The sequence below is a fragment of the Phoca vitulina genome, unplaced genomic scaffold, assembly GCF_004348235.1.
Source record: "Phoca vitulina isolate PV1807 unplaced genomic scaffold, GSC_HSeal_1.0 scaffold5, whole genome shotgun sequence".
NCBI lineage: Eukaryota > Metazoa > Chordata > Mammalia > Carnivora > Phocidae > Phoca > Phoca vitulina.
Window position 1 is genome coordinate 55894275 of NW_022589708.1, and position 19941 is coordinate 55914215.

The 19941-nt window shown below is 41.7% G+C and overlaps 1 protein-coding gene across 3 annotated transcripts in view; it reads right to left on the minus strand.

The window, feature by feature from the left end:
• Nucleotides 1-19941, minus strand: part of LCP1 (lymphocyte cytosolic protein 1) — an 84274-nt gene that overhangs the window by 43956 nt on the left and 20377 nt on the right. Inside the window, exon 1 of one of the 3 annotated variants that reach the window (XM_032403003.1) lies at nt 11080-11254. The exons of 1 other annotated variant lie outside the window; for it this stretch is intronic. In XM_032403003.1, the coding sequence (XP_032258894.1) occupies nt 11080-11209 (130 nt within the window). In that variant the 5' untranslated portion in view covers nt 11210-11254. Of the gene's footprint in view, nt 1-11079; nt 11255-19941 lie in introns of those variants that run through there. One more of the 3 variants, XM_032403004.1, reaches the window with a different exon arrangement.

A 19941-nucleotide genomic window follows, 5' to 3' on the forward strand; every position in this document is an offset into this window, starting at 1 on the left:
CCCATCTCTTCCAGCAGATTATGAGATCACAAGCTGGAAGTCTGGACCAGACGTCATCTCATGGAGCTGCCACATGGCAGGTAATCAGGTGAACGAACAAACCCATTAACTGATGGCATACAGGGCCTTGAGAAGTCTACTCTCACCTCCTTTGAGGAGTTTACCGATAATATTCTTGTGCACATGCTAAAAATATCTGTCCGGTGGAAAGGGACAAATGCCTACAGCAAGCAAGTGAGTGCTTTGAATTTCGTGAAACCATTTTGCTGGAAGAATGACTTTGCTGAGTTGATTTGGGGACTGAAGAGAGGCTAATGTCCCTAGGCAGTCTTCGACTTGGCCATGGAATGCTCCCTGGTCCCGCTCCGCCAGCCGCCAGCCGCCAGCCGTGGGTTTCTGCCCGCGGCAGCAGAGCCTGGCACTAGGCCTCTTCAAGCTGTTTCTATAAACCCTGCTGGCTGCCTGTGATGCTTGGCAGTGGGTCTCTAAGTACAGTGTCTGACTTTGAGCAGAGTCCTGCTGAGGTGAGAGGAAAGGAACTGTGGAGACCCATCAGTGACCAAAAGGAGAGTGAAACCAGCCGGGATGCTCCCAGAACCAGGAGCCCCTAGGAAGTAGTGAGGAATGGGTGCTAGAGTTCCCCTGGACATAACTTGCATAGCACTATCTGGACTATGAAATTCATCCTCTGGTAATTCTAAACATCTGCTACGAAACAAATGCATATATCTGTACATTTCTTCTTTCAATAATTATCTGCCAAATACCTACTCTGTGCAGGTCCTGGGTCAGATGCTGGCAACACAAAGATTAGATGTGGCCCCGGTGTGTTTAGTACAGGGGAGAGTGGATTCTAGTCACTAGAATACAGAGGGAAATTTAGATCCCCAGGAAGGGGGAAAAGAGCTCTCCCCTGGAGAGCCAAGCATGGCCCCCACAAGAAGTGACATTTGACCTGGATTTCCACAGATGAGGAGCTGCTTAAAGATCAGTCTTTTTTCTTATTCATGCAGGACGATTAATCCTTATTCTCTCCATAGAATGTTCTCTCCATCTATGTTGGAGTCAGAGAAAACAATAGCTAGAGGACAAATGGGAAGGCCAGCTAATGTTTACTGAATGGTTATTCAATGCTAAGTGTTTTATATGCATTATCACATTTAACTTTAGCCACAATCCTATGGAGCATTATTATGATTTCCTCTTTATAGATGAGGGAACTGAGATTTTAATCACAAGTCCAGGGTTACCTTGCTATGAACTAGGGAAGCCTTACGCTTACACCAGAGCCTGGGGGTAGGGGAGAGCACCCTACACTACCCCCACACTGCAGGCCAACACAATGTAGGTCTTACTGGAGGCAACCTTTCCTTGTGCCAGTGACCACTGGGTTTCTGTATCTTAAAGTTCTCTGCTCTCCTTTGGAGTTACTCAGCTCTGACCTCATGTTAACGAGGGACACACACCCTTCGCAAGATTTTACCTATGACTGGGGCTCTTCCTGGGCTCTTTTGAGAAGTTCTAAATGTTTCTTCTCTTCCTCACCATCTTGAGCGAAGAGTTAAGAGCGAGAACACCACCAGGGGGTCTTGCCCGTTCCTGCCCATGCCTCCTGCCTTTGGTGCACAAGGGATCCTCTTCGCTAGGAACTCCACACCTGTCATCCAATCACATTTCATAAAGCACTGGCCTTCTTCTAGGTGCTGGAGATGCAAAGATGAATAGATGAATCCTTGCTCTTACAGGACACCCAGTCCCGTGAAGGAATATGCCTATGCAACTCAGAGGCCACCCTGACCTTCACACTCGAAAGGGGTTATTATCATGGTGCTGTGGGAGCACGGACAGGAAAGCACTTAACTCTGCCCCAGAAGGAAGGGAAAGCTACCCAAAGAAGGTGATGCTATCCTTCACTGAGCTATATCTTAAAGAACCAGCTGGAGTTTTCCAAAAAGAAAAAATGGAAAAGGGCCCTCCATTTCTCCACACATTGGTGCCTCCCTTATCCATGGGGTATACGTTCCAAGACCCCCAGTGGATGCCTGAGACCACAGATAGTACCAAACCCTATAAATACTATGTTTTCCTTTATATATACACAACTATGATAAAGTTTAATTTATAAATTAGGCACAGTAAGAGACTAGCAATAGTAACTATTAGAACAATTCTAACAATGTTCTGCAATAAAATTTATGTGAATGTGGTCTCTCTCTCAAAATACCTTATTGTACTGTACTCACTCTTCTTGTGAAGATGGGTGATGATAAAATGCCTACGTGATGAAATGAAGTGAGGGGAACGATGTAAGGCAGCTGTAGGCTACTGTTGACCATTGACCTTCTGAAAATGTCAGGAGGAGGATATTCTGCTCTCAGGACCGCAGTTGACTGTAACTGAAACTGTGGAACGCGAACCACGGATAAGGGGGTGCTACTGTATAAGAGAAAAGAGCCCTGCAAAGTGAGGAGACAAGCAGGAGAAGATCACCAAGGAAGCTGTTGTGGGTTTGGCATGACTGGCCCAGGAGGCAGCTCCTAGAAGAATTTGGGCGAGAGCCAGCATAGTTGCCTTCCTCACTAGCTCTTGTTTCCAGAAGAAAATCCTTGGTGGTCTAGGCTCTCCTTGCTATCTTCAGTCACAATGCTTACGGCATCCCCTCTAGGTAATACACTCTCCAACCTCCTCAAGCAACAAAAACACCTAGAAGTCATTTTGGTTTGTTTGTACGGACACAGCTTCCTCCTCATATCACCATCTCCCATCTAGAAAATACAGCCGTGCAGAGTGAGGAGGGAACTGGACATGTTACAAAATGGGAAATGGGGACCCAGAAAAGTGAAGTTGCTCCCCAAAGTCTCACAGTGAGTCAGTGATTGGTCTGAAAAGAGAAGTAGAGCCTGGAGAATGCTAGTTTGGTCGAGTCAAGATACGGGAAAAACAGAAGTCCATTAACATTTAAACTAACTAACAGATTAAAAACAAACAAACAAACAAACCCATGAGATGCAAAGTCCATGAAATGTGCTTTATATCTTAGGTATGTAGATGGAGAGGAAACATGGGAGGGGGTTCTTCTCCCACACCTTTCAAGATGGCGTAGGCTCCCTAATCTACAACTTCTCCTATTGCTGCCACAGGAGCTGCCTTTTTCCCAGTCCAAGCCAGCAAAGAGGCATGTCAGGCAGCCCACAAACCTCATCCAAATGCTAATGATCTTATCTTCCTTTGGGAAATTATATGTATAATTGTATACCTACAGTAAACTAAAAAGCAACATGGTATGGTGAAAAAATGTTGTTTCTACGCAACTGCTTCTTGCTATGTATTTCTGCGTTCCTTAAGTTTTCTGAGCCTCAGTTTCTTCATATGCTCATATGTTAAAAAAAAGGATATTAGCAATGCAATTTACAGTGCTCACTCCATAGGGTTGGGTTATAATTCAATGAGACAAAGGGTTTAAACTGTATATAACAGTGTTTGGTGAAGGAAGGAAGGATGGAAGGAGTTAAATGAAGGGGAAAATTAAAAAAAAAAAAAAAAAGAACTTTCACAAAATTATCCTGGGGAACAAACTCAATTTCCACTATAAATTGTATCAAATATTATGTAGAATCACCACCTAAAATCCACACTTCACTGTATGTATGTTGTGTGTGTGTGTGTGTGTGTGTGTGTGTGTGTGTGTGTATAAATCTAGATTTCCCATCTATGTTCTATCTTCAAATGTCCTGAGCTTGGCTTGTTTGGGCTTTTACCACATTTCTCATCCAGAGTCCTTGAAGGCAGTTTCAAAAGGTATTACAGAAGTGATGGATGCCACAGACGAGAAGCGGACGGCATTGGTACTGGCTGATCTCAGTGGTCAAGGGGCTCTGGGCTTAGCCTCGCCTGAAATACTGATGGTGGAAAGTACCTACTAACAGTTGAGGAAGTGTGGACGGAGGAGGAAAATGCACAGCAATCTTAAAAGCCTGACCACATCCACCATGAGTCACAAAAAGCAATGAGACCTATGGGTATGTGTGAGAAGGACCATAGGCCAATGCCTCAGTCTCAGGGGTGCACCAGTACCCGGGGACTGATTCTGTCAGCCCCAACTCTACTTCTATCCGCTCCTTCATTCTCCAGGCATTTTCTCTATTACCGCTGGAGCTGGAAAAATACCGAGACAATGTGCAGCCCGCATTTGTATATTAGCAATGACAACAGAGACTTCTATTTATTCTTAATAATAGGACCTACCTCCTTTCCTATAGGCTCCTTGGGGTAGTTGTTCTAGAATCTCTAACGACAAGCTCATTCTCACAAAAAACAAAATGAGGACTAACAGATACATGGGGGCAGGAAATTTGTATTAATTTGATGGGCTATACTTATCTTTGCTCTGTTGGAAGCCACGGTTTCGTTGGCAAATATTTACCAATACCAGTTGACAATGGGATTTGTGATAACATTTCTTTTGTCAAAATTTTAAAACACCTTTAAGAACCTGTGACTATAAAATGTGAAAGAGGCAGGGTGTAAATCTTGGTTCTGGCACTTCCTGGCTCTGGGACCTTGGGTGTCACCTTCCCCAAACCTCAGTTTGGTCATCTAAGAATAGGACCACATCAACCTTATCCAGCTTTTGTGTGAAAATGTTAAGAATAAGTATATGTCAAGGGTTTAGCATGACGCCTACTAAATAGTAAATAGCAAGGGCCCGTCAGTCCACAGTGATGCGCGTAGTAGAGTGAAGTGCACAATGGCTGATGGAAAGGAGAAGTGGAAGAGGAAAATGAGCCCACGAACAGACCGAGGAAACAGATAGTACTTTCCCCCATTTTACAGATGAAGAAACTGAAACTTGCTCAGGCTCCACACTTAGTACAAGGCTAGAAAATGCATCCAAATTTGCTCTCCCTCTGTATACCAATACCACGTTTCACGCACAGAAAGGACAGTCCGACTCACAAAGTTTAAAAAACTAACATTATATGCAATGTTAAATACAGTATATATTATATACATTCTATATGATCACCAGACAGATGAAGTATTGCAATTGCCTTTCTCTGCAGTCGTTGGAAAGAAACAAAGAATCAAGGATATTTTGATGAAAAAAGTCTTAATTTGAAAGACAACGGGGAAGGGAAAAATCTGAAAAATGTCTCAAAGGTGACCATAGTGTTCTATCTTTCCAAAGGGAGAATTTTTTTAATGTTTATAAAGCACTGGAAACCCCAGGGAAAGTTCGTTTCACATTTTTAAGATGAAGAAGGGGGGCTCAGTAATGCCTAACAGCATAGATGTCGCTCATTGTGTTCATACTTTCACTTTGCACATATTACCCAGATTTCTCCTTAGGGACTCTCCTGGTGAAAATAACCTGAGCTGATGATGTCAAGGAGGTGTAGAGGACCCATGTTCTAAAATGTTACACCAGAGGTTAACAAAGATGCAATCTGAATTCTAAATTTTACCTGAAAAATGACAAAAGGAAGATGTAAATTTTATACAAATACATCTGTGTGCCTCTTAACTTCATATATTCGGATACACGCTTGCATAAATCTGGGTGCTGACTGCCCAACTGAGGGATCAAAATGCAGGCTCTTGTTTAAATGCAAAGTAATTATTCCATTAATTCACTTCCCTCTTCAAAGTACAACCAGAGAAGAAAGGAAAACAAATTATCCAGGAGATTGCAATTCACATGCATAATTAATTGGCCTACAGAATTTGGTGTCTTGGCTTTTCTGCCTGTGGAGAACATAATCTCTTCTCCACTTTAGCTCAGCCACTCAGGAAGAGAGAGAGAATATGACAGAGAGACAGAGACAGAGAACCTCCATCCGTCATACAACTGGTGCTGGACTAAAACAAGAATCAAGGCTGCAACCACAGGACCGTGGCTTTACTAGATGCTCAATTTAACATTTTAGCTTGTCTTTCCCCCAGACAAAAACTAATGACCATATTTGAGAAATAAGCCTCCTTCTAACTTATAAATGGGGCTGATGCACAGGTGTGGCTCTGAAGTCGACCAAAACTTATTTTAACTTTAAAAGTGGGTCACTTTTTCCCCTCTATTTGTCAACTCACAATTAAAACACTCTCATTCTTTCACAGTTTGTAGGACACCTGTATTTGGCCATTACTGTATAATTATGGGTATATGTGCTTTGGTGTAAATACTAAATTATTTATTTATGTCAGTCAGTCACAGAAATCAGAAAATGTGAATACCACTTGACTGAAAGTATTCCAACCTTCTAAGACTGAGAACTTTTCCAAGCTTTTGAGGATAGAAGTCATATTTTGTGACCAATGCAGAGATCTATAACTTGGTGGAAACTAAATACTCCGTCAAGTGCATAGAGGTGCTGGGTAAATACTGATGAGGATGATCGACGAAGAAGTAGTCTGTTTGGTAAAAGCAATTAAAATATAGATGCACTTATGTGGGATAAATTATGATTATTTGAGCTCAACTCAAGAGCTGAGGTACAAATAAGCACCATGGTCTGCTGCCTGTTTATTCCAGGAGAATATTATTTCTCCTGGAATCCAGCAGTTATACAAAATTGATTCAGCTGTGGAAAATTAAAGTAATAAAATATTTGAATGCATTAACTTGTCTTCAAATATGAAGATAACACCCGTAACCGCTTCACAAGATTGTAGCGATGACTACATGCATCAATATGGTTAAAAACAGGGCGCCTGGGTGGCTCAGTTGGTTAAGCGACTGCCTTCGGCTCAGGTCATGATCCTGGAGTCCCTGGATCGAGTCCCGCATCGGGCTCCCTGCTCGGCAGAGAGTCTGCTTCTCCCTCTGACCCTCCCCCCTCCCATGTGCTCTCTCATTCTCTCTCTCTCAAATAAATAAATAAAATCTTTAAAAAAAAAAATATGGTTAAAAACACTTAGGAAAATACTCAATCCAAAGTGAGTAGTACGTTAAGTGTTAGCTATTATTATTAGGGTGAGAAATTGAAATTCTTCCATTCCCCCCTCTGCTGCTTGCTGTGTCTTATAAGATGGAGAGATGATGAAATTATGGGGAAGACTGATGTAATCACGGAAACTGGCAAACCAAAACAATGGGGACAGTCTGACAGTTTAAGGAAGTTGACTGAGGAGGGAACCGAGGAAAGCCACAGGAGATGCACCTGGGTAGCCCCGTGTTTGCCGCAGCTGGGGGGAGACGCCCCTAGAATGTGGACATCTAATCTGGTGGCAACTCCTCAGAACTTCCAAATGGGAACAGTGTGAAACATACTTTTTTTTTAAACTTAAAGTTTCAAAGTTTTGTTTTTGTTTTTTGTTTTTTAACATTTAGTTGTTTATTTTAGAGAAAGAGTGAGTGCGGAGGGGGAGAGGGAGAGAGAGAATCCCAAGCAGACTTTCCACTGAGTGGGGAGCCTGGTGGGGCTCGATCCCACGACCCAGAGATCACAACCTCAGCCGAAATCAAGAGTTGGACGCTTAACCCACTGAGCCACCCAGGTGGCCCGAAACAAGAACACTCTTGATTTCAGCACATTGCCATCTGGCAAAATAGGGAAACTTGAAACTCTTGGAATCTGTTGACAATGGTTAGTTTTATATTTTGATGGGGCTCTAATTCTAATTTTTATGCCCGCAGGGTTCAATATGCAGATGGCATAGCCTTATTTCAGTTGATGATTTCTGGGGGTTGGGAAACTAGCTGACAAAAAACCATAAAGAGACAATTAGACTAATATAAATAATGTCATTCTGCTATAAAATCTTCTATTAGTCATAAAATCCAGAGCCTTCACAATCTTACTTTCTAAATTGTGACTCTTCATTAATATAATCTCATGAGCAAGTTTCTTAATTTTATTTCATCTAAGCTGATATAAAAATTTGTTTGCCCTTTCTCCTGTATACATTAAGGGCCTTTATTTTGTAAGTAACAAGGAGAAGTTGACTTGAGAACTTTCTAGAATAATCCAAAGTAATTAAGCAAAAGTTAATGATATCTGTTCCCGTGTTTTCTGTCATCAAAGAAGCCCATTATTGGTGCAATAATTTCGGTAAGGGTAGTTAAGTTTTAGCCCAAAGAATGTTTTTAGATTAAAATAATGAGATTATAATTTTGTCTGTTTGCTGTAGTCATTGGACAATTTCTTAAATACCTTGAACTCAAGGTCCATTTAGTGCTTTGAGGCTAAAATGAAGAACAGTGTTTTGGCAAAGAGGAAGCATGGTCGAATGCAAAATATTGTATGATTACTGTAGCTTCTTTCATGGCAGTCACTGCGGGAACTCAGTAAATATTAAGTTAATAAGTGAAGTCAAAGAAAAGACTTCTGTGCATATCTCAGGAGCTGAGAGAAAATACTAGTGACAACTTTTCAATTCAGTCAATGTCATTAGCACCTCCCATGTGCTAGGAGAGCTAGAGAAGGGGCTCAGGCTGTCAGCAAAAAGGACTTGGCGCTAAAACAGTATGATTACTGCTATAGTTACTCTAAGATCAAAGCACTAAGCAGGCACGCACAGAAGAAACCGTTAGTGGGGGCAAGGAAGATGGGGGAAGAGTCCAGTAAAGAAGACCTCAAAAAGGACACGTTTCTTGATGTGAGCCTTGAAAACTGACCGTAAGTTTTACAAATAAAAGAAAGCAATCAGAGCAACAGTTGGAGCAAAAAGAAGTGAAAGAGCATGGAACTTTCTGGTGGCTTGTGGTCTTGTGCACCCAAAACGTGGCCAAGAGAGGATGGGGGAGAGCCAGAGAAGAAGGAAGTGACAAGAAATAACGTTGGGGAAGTGGTTGAGGCAAGCTGGTGAAGGCACACAATTCTTTAGTAAAATTATACATTAATTAAAAGAGAATACTTCTTTATTATTATATGAAACCCACAATGATATAGCTTACTTATAAAAATAAAAATGCTTCTGGGTTTACTGTGAATTTTTTTCTCTCTTTCTTTCCCTCTCTCTCTCTCTTTCTTTCTCCCCCTCCCTCCCTTAAAATTATGAGCGCCAAGATCTCTTCAGTTAGCTTCAGAAATAAAAGCCTCTAATGATCTACATCTAGGAAAAAGATGCTGGTGTGGAAGAGGGGATCTAAAATAAACAGCTGCTTATAGAGAAGCAATATGGAGCTGAACATCCTGGCTATCTACCATTCCTCGACCCTCCAAATGCCCAGTGACCTTTGGCCAGTTCCTTCCATGGTGAGTCCACGCCTCAGGTCTAAGGGCGGTTAAGAGAATTACATGAGATAATGCATAAAGACTGGCTGCATATATTAAGTACATATAAATATTATAATAATATTATTATCACTTGTCTTCTTTAAGTAGGTAATATTTGAATGAGACTTGTCCGCCTCCTCCCCTTCTTCAAAGGGATTGGAAAAAGAATTATAAATGAGATTAAAATACTGAAATTTTTTGCTAAGTTACCGATTGTTTCGAGGCATACTCCCCTTTATAAACTAAAGGAGACAAAATTTAAAATGTGACAAAGAAAAGCATCCCTGAGATAGCTAATGAAAAGTCCCACCATAGCAGTGCTTGTTCAAAGGACAAGACCCAGAAGATTTTTCCCTGATGTTACTGGGGGTGAGCTGGAATGAAGAGAAATGGATATTTTATAACACTTGAACAGTCTAAACTTGATTTAAATCAAGAGAGTTTTTTTCTTATTTTGAATTACCTTTTTCACATTCCATTTTATTTCCTCCCGAAGTAAGGAAAATACTGACATACCTTCACATTCTAATTTATTTTGTTCTCATTAACATTTTTACTGGAAATAAGACAGGGCATTTTTTAAATTTGTTCTCTTCTGGGATTCAGGTCCTCCTCCCCCAATTCCACATTCTTGCTAGTTTGAAACCATTCAGGAAAGATGTGTAAAACAATATGGACGGCCACATTTTGCAACTTTCAGAAATTCGCATTTATAGGCAAACGACTAATTCCATTCAAATTTGCCTGTGCAGATGTTCTTTGAAAATTTTTATTTAATAGAAACCAGTTTATGATCAATTTATGTAAATTTAAAATTAAGACATGGCGAATAAACCACCCTTGTCAACTGAGTTTTTTTTTTTTAAGTTGTCCTGAGGAAATAACTTTAGAACACAATTTGCTCTGTTGAATAAGAAAAATTGGGTTTTGATAAGCATCCTGATAAATTAATCCATTTCTACCCCAAATGGCTTTTTCTGTTTATCATCTGTCGGTGGTTCTTAATACCGTTGGATAAGGATAATTAAATGAAGGTTGATGCTACAAGATCCAAAGTCTATGTTTCAACAGAGCTTCTGGAGTAAATAGCCCATATCAACTCTATCAGAATTTCTGTTGTAGACAGAAGCCTTTCATCCAGACCTTAACAGTCATTTGGTCATAAGCCTAACCAACAGTTGAGACAATTCTGCAAAAACAGTACAGTTAAGCAAGGCAAATTACTTTTATTTCTACAGAATAAAGAAGAGGCACCTCGGATGCCTTGTGGTTATTAAACACACCCATTAAAAACCGTTGGCGCCAAAATCACGCAAATACCCAGTAACACACTCAGTAACATATGACTCAAGATGTTAATATAACCACTCAAGTACTGTAAAGAAACTTTTTAGAAAAACAGAACCACAGGAGCTAAAATTAAACTACTCCCACTAGGCCAACGAGCAGCACAATCTAAGTGATCAATACGCACTTTCCTGAAAACATTTTAAGGTAGATAAAATCACAGTAAATAGCCTCCCTGAAATGGAGCAAGAGAAATAAATCAAAACATGGTTTGGTTTGAAAGGGGGGAAAAAGAAGAATCATTGTTTTGGGGGGTGATAGCTGTGGGTAACTAGAGAAGCAGCCTCCCCCCCCCCCCCCCAGAGAACTGAGGGGTCCCACTCTGGGCAGCCACACGAGGTGGCTGCAGCTTGGTGGGGCAGTTAACCCGTGGCATGGCTCACACAGGGCTCGGGTGACAGGTGCTCGGGTCTCAGGCCCCTGAAGGCAGAACCCACAATCCACAGAAACAGAGCCGCCCAACGAGCAAAACATCATAAGCGCTTAGAAACGACAAAAAGACATGAAGAAAGTTTACCTTGTAGAAGAACTGTCCTTAGTGGCACTGGTGTGTGACCAGAAACCCCCTTCTTTCTGATCTGCAGAACAACTTTGTCAAACCCGGGTGTGCAGTCACAAGGCAGGAAGTGACTAGAATGACAAATCATCAGCCAGGAAAGAAATAGATTTTGTCTTTATAAGGACATTTTACCTAACTTTTTTTTTTCTTTCATGTCTCCTCCCCCACAGGAATCACCTGACAGAACAGGTCACACTGAAATTCAGAAGTTTCTTACCACTTCCTCTTTATAAAGTATTTCTCTCTCTCCTTCCCTTTCTTTCTTCTCTAGCTGTCTCTTAGGCTCTGGGCTGCTTAAACCTGTCCGATTTCAGATAACAAGGCAAGGTCAGCCGGCTACCTTTACTAGTTGCTCTGACCCCTGGCTGCAAATGCAAAGCCCAGGTGCCTGGCTACTTAGAGCAAAGACAAACGATTAGTGGAGTAGCCAGGGGGGAAAGGCGGCAGGTACACCTGAAGCAAACTAAAAGGGATTTCCTTGGGAAAGCCCTGCCCCAGCCAAAACCTAACCTTGCTTAAGTGTCCCTGAACAATGATCTTATTCGAGCAAACAAAACAAAATGGTCTCTTTAAGGGGAAGGACCTACAAAAGAAAGGCCGCTATATTATTTACGCATTCTTTTATTTATAGAACATCTATGTGCTAGGGATCTCTTTAACCCAATTAAAGATTTCAATTATTTAGACGCTTCCTATAAAGAGCACCGGTGGATCACACAGGCAGCTGCTAGAGTTCAATGGGTAGCTAGATTCCTTCCTACAGACCAGATTTATTTTTTGAATGCACATTTTACAAAATGAGCAAGAGAATTAAAAAAAAAATAAAAAGCTCTATCCTATGTCTAAACCCTGGATGCGGGTCTTGAGGGCAAATTCCCATTTTCAAAAGTTAAGTGCTCAAGTATCCATGGCCTCATGGAGGCTGTGAAGGTCGTGTTAGTGCCCGGAGTCGTGTTAACTAAACATGAAGCATCATCTCCAGATTGTCCCCAAACTGTGTGCGGTTCCCACGGTCAGCTGTTGAGGAATGAGGATTATGGCTGCGCTTCAATCTGATGACAGTGCTTGATCATTCTATATGCTTCTGTAGTTGCTGGGGGCCTGGGACGCAACCAGCGGGTACTCTGGTTAGGGAGCTGCCCTTATACTTCTTTTGCTTCTTTGATTTCTTCTCTAGAAAGTTCCTGCTTCTGACCTCAAATGTTAAGCCAAGATATTTCTGATTTATCTACTTCATTAGCCCCTGCTGTGGCAACTTCTTGGTCAGAACCACACAGAGGCCATCTTGAAGAAGAGGGTAGACAGAGTAATGGAAGAGATGTTGGAGATTCGGTCCAATCTGAAAGTAGTTCACCTCCAGAGAACTATCAGCCCTCTTGTGACTCCCAAGGAAGACTGAGAGGGTGAATCAGACCCTGTTTTCTCCGTTGCATAATTACTCCCAACTAATAGAATGCAGAGGGGTTTCAAGAAGCACCTAAATTCTTTCGGGACACCAGGGTGCCTGGGTGGCTCAGTCGTTAAGCGTCTGCCTTCGGCTCAGGTCATGATCCCAGGGTCCTGGGATCGAGTCCCACATCGGGCTCCCTGCTCAGCGGGGAGCCTGCTTCTCCCTCTCCCGCTCCCCCTGCTTGTGTTCCTGCTCTCGCTATCTCTCTGTCAAATAAATAAATAAAATCTTAAAAAAAATAAAAAATAATAAATAAATAAATAAATTCTTTCGGGACACCAAAGAAACACCCGTGCATCTTTGTGACCATACTGGTCCCACTACAAAGCAGCCAAATGCTAGTGGTTTCTACTCTGGTGGAAACAATCACCATTCTGGGCCCTGCAGTCAGCCTCTCCAGATAATGTCCTGATGGTTTGAGGATGAAAACATGTGAAACGTGGAGCTCCCTAATCTGGTTCTACATCTCAGGTTGGAATGATGAACAGAATGAAGACCCAGGAGTAACACATCATAAAGGGGAACAGAGACTCATTGCATTTACCTGGGAGGAGAGCAGCTGCATCCTGATTCTACTGGTGCCTGGTCATCGGAGAACTGAGGAATTTGTGAAGAAGAGCACAATATAGTTGTGCATTGGTTCAACAAGCATTCAAGTGCCTGTTTGTAGGCACTGGTGCTTCAGAGATGAATATGGTACAATCACTGCTCTCAAGGAGCACATAGTCTAGTAGAGAAGAAGACCATGTATGTAAATGAATGCCACCTGTTAGGAAAAGGGGTGCAAAGGGCCGCGGAACGCTGTGGCAGGTGCAGATGGGAGCAGAGCTGACACGGGAAGAAGGTGAAACACGTGTGGTGATGACGAGCCATCAGAGGAAGGATTCAGGATTCCAGACAACATCTAGTTTCTGGAAGATGAAAGCCACTGAATTGTGCCACTTTACCACCCAGCTGAAGGAGGCTTCTACTCGAGCACCAACTCAGCTTCGGCTCCACTCGGCCACCCACCGGCACCTCACCCACATCCTGGACTACTCCCTCTATCTGAATCACTTTATCTGCCTCCCAGCGGCATATGCCTACCCAGATACCGGCAATTATTTAGGTCTCAGATCAAGGCTTTTTCAGAGGGCCAGATTTTATCACTGTCGGTGTTTTGAACAGCTTGTACATCATGATAATAAGCAGAAAACTGACTTTGGTTTTACTATTATTTTTCTGTTCTCTACAGACCATGCACCTTTGATGGCAGACACCCAAAGAGGACCTCCCTCACTCTCCATCAGCATCTACTGCCACCTCTGCCATTTCTTCACTGGCCTGTCCTTTGCTTTCCCTCTACCCCTGCTGCCCTCCCCTACTCCCCCCACCACTGGGCTGCTCAGAAGCCCATGGCCTCAGTCCCTAATTCCACACCTAATTCCTCATCAGCACTGGATGCTGCTGAAGCGAGTCATAGAAATACAGACTTAGAGTTCAATCTGCTTGCCTTCAAATTACTGCTCAGAAATACTTTTATTCAATGTCATTAGTTCCTGAGAGCAAGCATTACCAACCAGGTGTCTCTTGACTTCTAAAGTTATATGCCTAATTTTGTGTGTATGTTCTTCTTCCTGGGTTCATCATATTACTTATCGTAATATTAAAGAGATCACAGACCCCAAAAGTTAGACATTTGTTCCAAACTCTCTCTTGCCTCAGTCTCCCACTCCACCCTCCTGCATCCTTTCCCGCCCCTTATTTACTGAGATGATCCAAGTCATCTGGCCCGAGAGTCCTCATCTAGCCTCCTCTGCTCTCACAAGATCTATCTTTCCCTCCTCTTTCCATCTGTAAAGGAAGAGGTGTTCTTGTGTCTTCTCAAAGTCAATAGTTCCTCATTTTAATCCTAATCTTGTATCTTCTGTTTACTTAAATACCTTGCTCCGTCAATGACTGCATATTTTTCTGGCATCTTTAATCTCTTATACTCCCTTCACTACCCCTTCATGCATTGTGGAATGGGTACAAAGGGAGGAACACCTCTGCTTCACTCTGTTGTCACCTCTTCCCTCCCCCACATCTCTGATGGGTAGAGAATGAAAGTAAATAAGATGGGCACAATCCCCGCCCTTCTAGAATGTCCCCTGTAGTCAAGGACACAGACACGTGAAAAAGCAAGAAGTACTCAGAACCATGAGATGAAAAGCAAAGTGCCTGTGGGAACACACAGCACTAAATCTAGACTTGGGGTCAGGGAGGCACACAGAGAGCAGAGTGGCATGGTTAAGAGGAAAGATGGTGGGCTACTTGTCTGGCGTCAAACCCCAGCTCTACAGCTGTACTTGTCATGTAACCTCGGGCAATCACTTCATTTCGCTGGCCTCAGTTTCCTTATCTAGAAAATGGGGATAAGAACAACATCTATTTTATACAATTGTTGTGAGGGTTAGATTAAATTGTTAGATGTAGTGAACACAGTAGAGTGCCTGGCACATAATAAATGATATATTAAGTATTAACTAGTCTTTTAATATTTACACCAGTCTCTGGACTAGACTCTGCCCCTACATTATTTCATTTATTCCTCACAATGGCCCTTTCAATTACATTATTTTTGTGTTTCCTTCTTTTTTTCTTTTTTTAGTATAGTTTCCAATTCTTCAGTACCTCTTTGCTATGGAATTCTACCCTGACATCTTTGCTGTGAGACTTTTCAGGACCTCCTACTAGAGAAGGTAGAGTAAGTAGGGTAAACCCACCCAGGCTTACTTCATGTAACTTGCTGGGAACAGAGCATTAATTAGAATGTTATCAGACGAGACACAAACAGGGGTCTTGAATATGCTTACATGATCTGACATGGTCTCCTGCACGTCTGACATTTACTATGAAGAAAACACACCCTTGTTTAAGTGGAATGAGGAGATGCTTGAGGCCAACCCGAACCCAACCCACAGCCCGGGGCAAATCTAGCTTACATTCTGAAGCAGAGCCATCCTGGCTGACCCATAAACCTAGGTTTGTTGTTGTGAAAAAGGTGAGATTCAGCAGTGGTTTCCTATGCAAGCCTGTTCCAGAACACGTGACTAGTACTGCTCCCTCCCCCCCCCCACCAACTATTTACAACTCTGCGGCTCCTGGCATTGCCCATCATCCTTACTCTGCTCTGTTTTCTACAGAGTTAACACCATCTAGCATGCAATATTTTAACATAAAGTTTATTGTCTTCTCCAAAACATAAGCTCAACTTTGGGCAGATGTTTGTTTGTTTGTTTATTTATTTATTTATTTATTTAAAGATTTTATTTTATTTATTTGAGAGAGAGAGAGAGAGAGAGAGAGCATGAGAGGGGGGAGGGTCAGAGGGAGAAGCCGACTCCCCGCCAAGCAGGGAGCCCGATATGGGACTCAATCCCAGGACTCCAGGATCATGACCTGAGCCGAAGGCAGTCGCTTAACAGACTGAGCCACCCAGGTGCCCCTGGGCAGATGCTTATCGGTTTTCTTCCTGGCTCTTGGAGCAATGCCGAGGCTCAGATAGGGAATGGGATGAATGAGTGAAAGCTTACTGTCCCTTTGCTTGATAGCAAAAATACAAAAGAAGCACCAGAGTGAATATATAAATTGTGGTTCAGTATAGTATCTAGCAGTTATAACAAGTGAACTACATGGCCTAAGCAAGAATAAATCTTAGAAATATAAACTTGGGGGAAAAACAAACATTGCAGAATAATACAAATATTTGTATGCATTTTAAACAACTATCATAGTGTGGTTTATAGACGTGTGTGTAGATGTGTGTGTGTGTGTTTATAATAAAAATATGTCTAAGGGATTATAATTGCCAATTTAAGAACATAGTTCCCTCTGGCAAGTTAGGGAGGGAGTGGGATCAAGGAGGGTAGATAGGTGAATTCAACTATATCCATAGCAAAATGTTCAGATTTGGCAAAAAAAAAAAAAAAAAGTGTTGGTTGTGATAATTCTCTTTTATCATATTTTAAATATTCTTCATTTAAATTTTTAAAAATTTACTTTCATGATTAATAATATATTCACATGGCTTAAAATTTAAAAGATGCACTAAGTTATAACATAAAAATTTTGTCTTCCAACTCTGTTCCCTGGTAATTCATTCCCTCTTCAATTTTTAAATAAATAATGGCTTTGTTGAGATATGACTGACCATAAAATTCACCTTTTAAAACTGAAATTCAGTGGGTTTTAGTATTCTAACAGAGTTGGGCAACTATCACACTACATAATTCTAGAACATTTCATTATCCCAGAAAGAAATGCTACATGTACCCATCAGCAGTTACTCCCCATTTATCCTCACCTCTCAACCCCCCACCCACTTATTTATTTAGTCTCTAGATTTGCCCGTTCCAGACATTTCATATAAGTGAAATCGTATGATATGTGGTCTCTAGTGACTATTTTCTTTTACTTAGCAGAATATTGTCAAGGCTCATCTATGTTATAACATGTATCAGTACTTCATTCCTTTCTATAGAAGAATAATATCGGCATATGGATATACCACATTTTATTTATCCACTCATTAGTTGATAGACAATTGACAGTTGTTTCCACTTTTCAGATATATGAATAATGTTGCTATGAATGTTTGTGTACATGTTTTTGTGTGGACATATGTTTTCTTTAATATTTTAATCAAAGCAATATTTGAACACCATGGGGTTAGGAGGGCTGACCCCACACACAGTTGAAAATCCATGTGTAACTTTGGATTCCCCCAAAACTTAACTATTAATAGCTTACTGTTGACTGGCTGTTAAGCCTTACTGATAACAGAAACAGCTAATGAACACATATTTTGTATGTCATATGTATTGTATACTGAATTCTTACAATGCAATAAACTAGAGAAAATAAAATGTTATTAAGAAAATCATAAGGCAGAGAAAATGCACTTACAGTCCTGTACTATATTTATTTTTAAAAACCCATGTATGAGTAGACCCACGCAGTTCAAACCCATGTTGCTCAAGGGTCAACCATATATGGTTTTAGAAGTCAAATATCACATTGGGGCTTATGAGGAAACACCAGTCTCCTGACATACATCTTCTTTACTTCCAATTCCCGTTCCCCAGAAACAATTATTTTCAACAGTTTGAGCTATTTCTTCTGCTACTCCAGACTTCGAAGATGCTATGCTTATGCTGTGTCTGGATTGTTCAGATTCAGATTTTGTGTGCGTGTGTGTGTGTGTGTGTGTGTGTGTGTGTGTGTGTGTGTCTTACTAGGGAGTTGAAGATTTGACCCCTCACTCCCCCAGTGTGTACACACAAGCTCTCCCACCATCCTCTAAAACAGGTTATAACACCTCTTTAGTGAAATCATTCCATCTTGACAATGACTGCATAAATATTTATAGCTGAGTTACGTAGAGCACAATGTTTATATTTCCCTTTTGTATCTTTTTCTTCATTTGCTAGGTTTCTATGGGCGTATTACTAATTCTTCACCAACCTCTCCAACAGAGCTCAAATATGATTTAAAAAATCAGGAGATGAATCTGTTTCTCTTTTTTTCCTTCTTGGAGACGTGCTTCCTAGGGTCCTTTGTCCTCTTGTCTGGTCCTGCTGCCCAGCTGCCGTCCAGAAGCTTCCCTCTGTCATCATCCTGGGAATTCCCTTATATCCCTCTGGGTCCAATCTCCTGTTTCTGTACCACACACCTTCCATCTTCTTGATCTACTTCCTTGTTTTAAAAAGTAATTCTCTAGTGGATTCCTGAGAAAGATTACATGGGACATAAATTTCTTGAGACATTTTATAGCTGAAAACATGTATGGTCTAGTCTCATTCTTGGAAGTCCACACTGGAAATCATTCTCTCTCAAAGTTCTGAAGGAATTGTTCCAGTGTCTGATATCATCCTCCTTGTATGAACTGTCTACCAATCCTCCTGTTTTCTAGCTCCATCTCGCACAGTGACCTTCAAAGGTATGTGATGCTTCAGGGTTTGGAGCTTTGCGGAGTCCCTGGTGTGATTTGAATTGCTTCTTGTTGGAGGCTCTCATTACAGGTGTAGGGTCCAGCTCTGTTGCGTGCGCTTAAGCACTTTCCACAATCCATCTATTTTATGGCCTCCAACATTGGGCTCACATCTCTTATCGACTATTACGTCATTTGATACTGGGCTCTCCTACTAGACTGGGAAGCCCCTAAGTCCAATGGCTGTGCCTGTTTTACTAGCTTCTAAACATTCTATATGCCATTTCAAAATGTTTGTTTAATAAAATGAAGAGGACTCAGCTGACTGGAAGGAGGAGATGGAAGGAAAAGGCAGAAATTCCCTTGTGGAATGCCCTGTGCTAAAGACCACAGGAGCGAGAAAGCAAGCTCCATCTAGAACCTGAGAGGGGCTGACTACGTGTGCTGTGTGAAGAGTGCAAGGGGGTAGGGATCGGGGCGGGGTGCAAAAAAAGAGAAAAGGCTGGAGAAGCCAGCAAAGACCAGATCATGGTGCGTCTTTTAAGCTGTGTTAGGAAGTCTGGTCTTTACCCTGAAAGGAATGGGGAGTTATTTTAAAGCCTCTACTAGTTTCCTAGGGCAGCTGGAACAGAGTACAAACCACACACTGGGTGGTTTACAATAATAGATATTTATTGTCTCATGGTTCTGGAGACTAAAGTCTTTAGTGAAATCATTCCATCTTGACAATGACTGCATAAATATTCATAGCTGAGTTACGTAGAGCACAATGTTTATATTTCCCTTTTGTATTTTTTTCTTCATTTGCTAAAAGTCTAAAGACTTTCACAATCTGGAAGGTTACTAAACATCCTAACAATTATAATGCCGTGCGCTAAACACTGAGAGTCTGTGAGAGAGAGTCTGAAATCAAGGTGCCAGTAGGGTTGGTTCCTTCTTAGAGCTGTGAGAGACATCTGTCCCATGTCTCTCCTACTTTCTGGGGGTTTGTTGGCAATCTTCTCTTGTAAAAGCATCACCCAGATCTTTGTGATGCCGAATTTCCCCTTTTTATAAGGAGGCAGTCATATTGGATTAGGGCCCACCCTTCTGACCTCATCTTAATGTCATAATCTACAAATACCCAATATCTAAAAAAGGTCACATTCATAAGCACTGGGGTTTAGGACTTCCGGATCTTTTGGGGAGGACACAATGCTTAGCAGTGTCCTAACAGAAAGTGACATAATCAGATAATCAGACCCATATTTTAGGAAAACCTCCCCACCTCCAAGGAGAAGGAGCAGGGGTGGAGAAGATAAAGGTCAGACCACACTCCAGAGGCCCGCCTTCAGCTCCTGTGAAGGGTGAGGATAAGCAGTGGTGGGACAGAGAGAGGTGGGCAGATTCCAGGGATGAGGCTTGGTAACCTGGTAAGCAG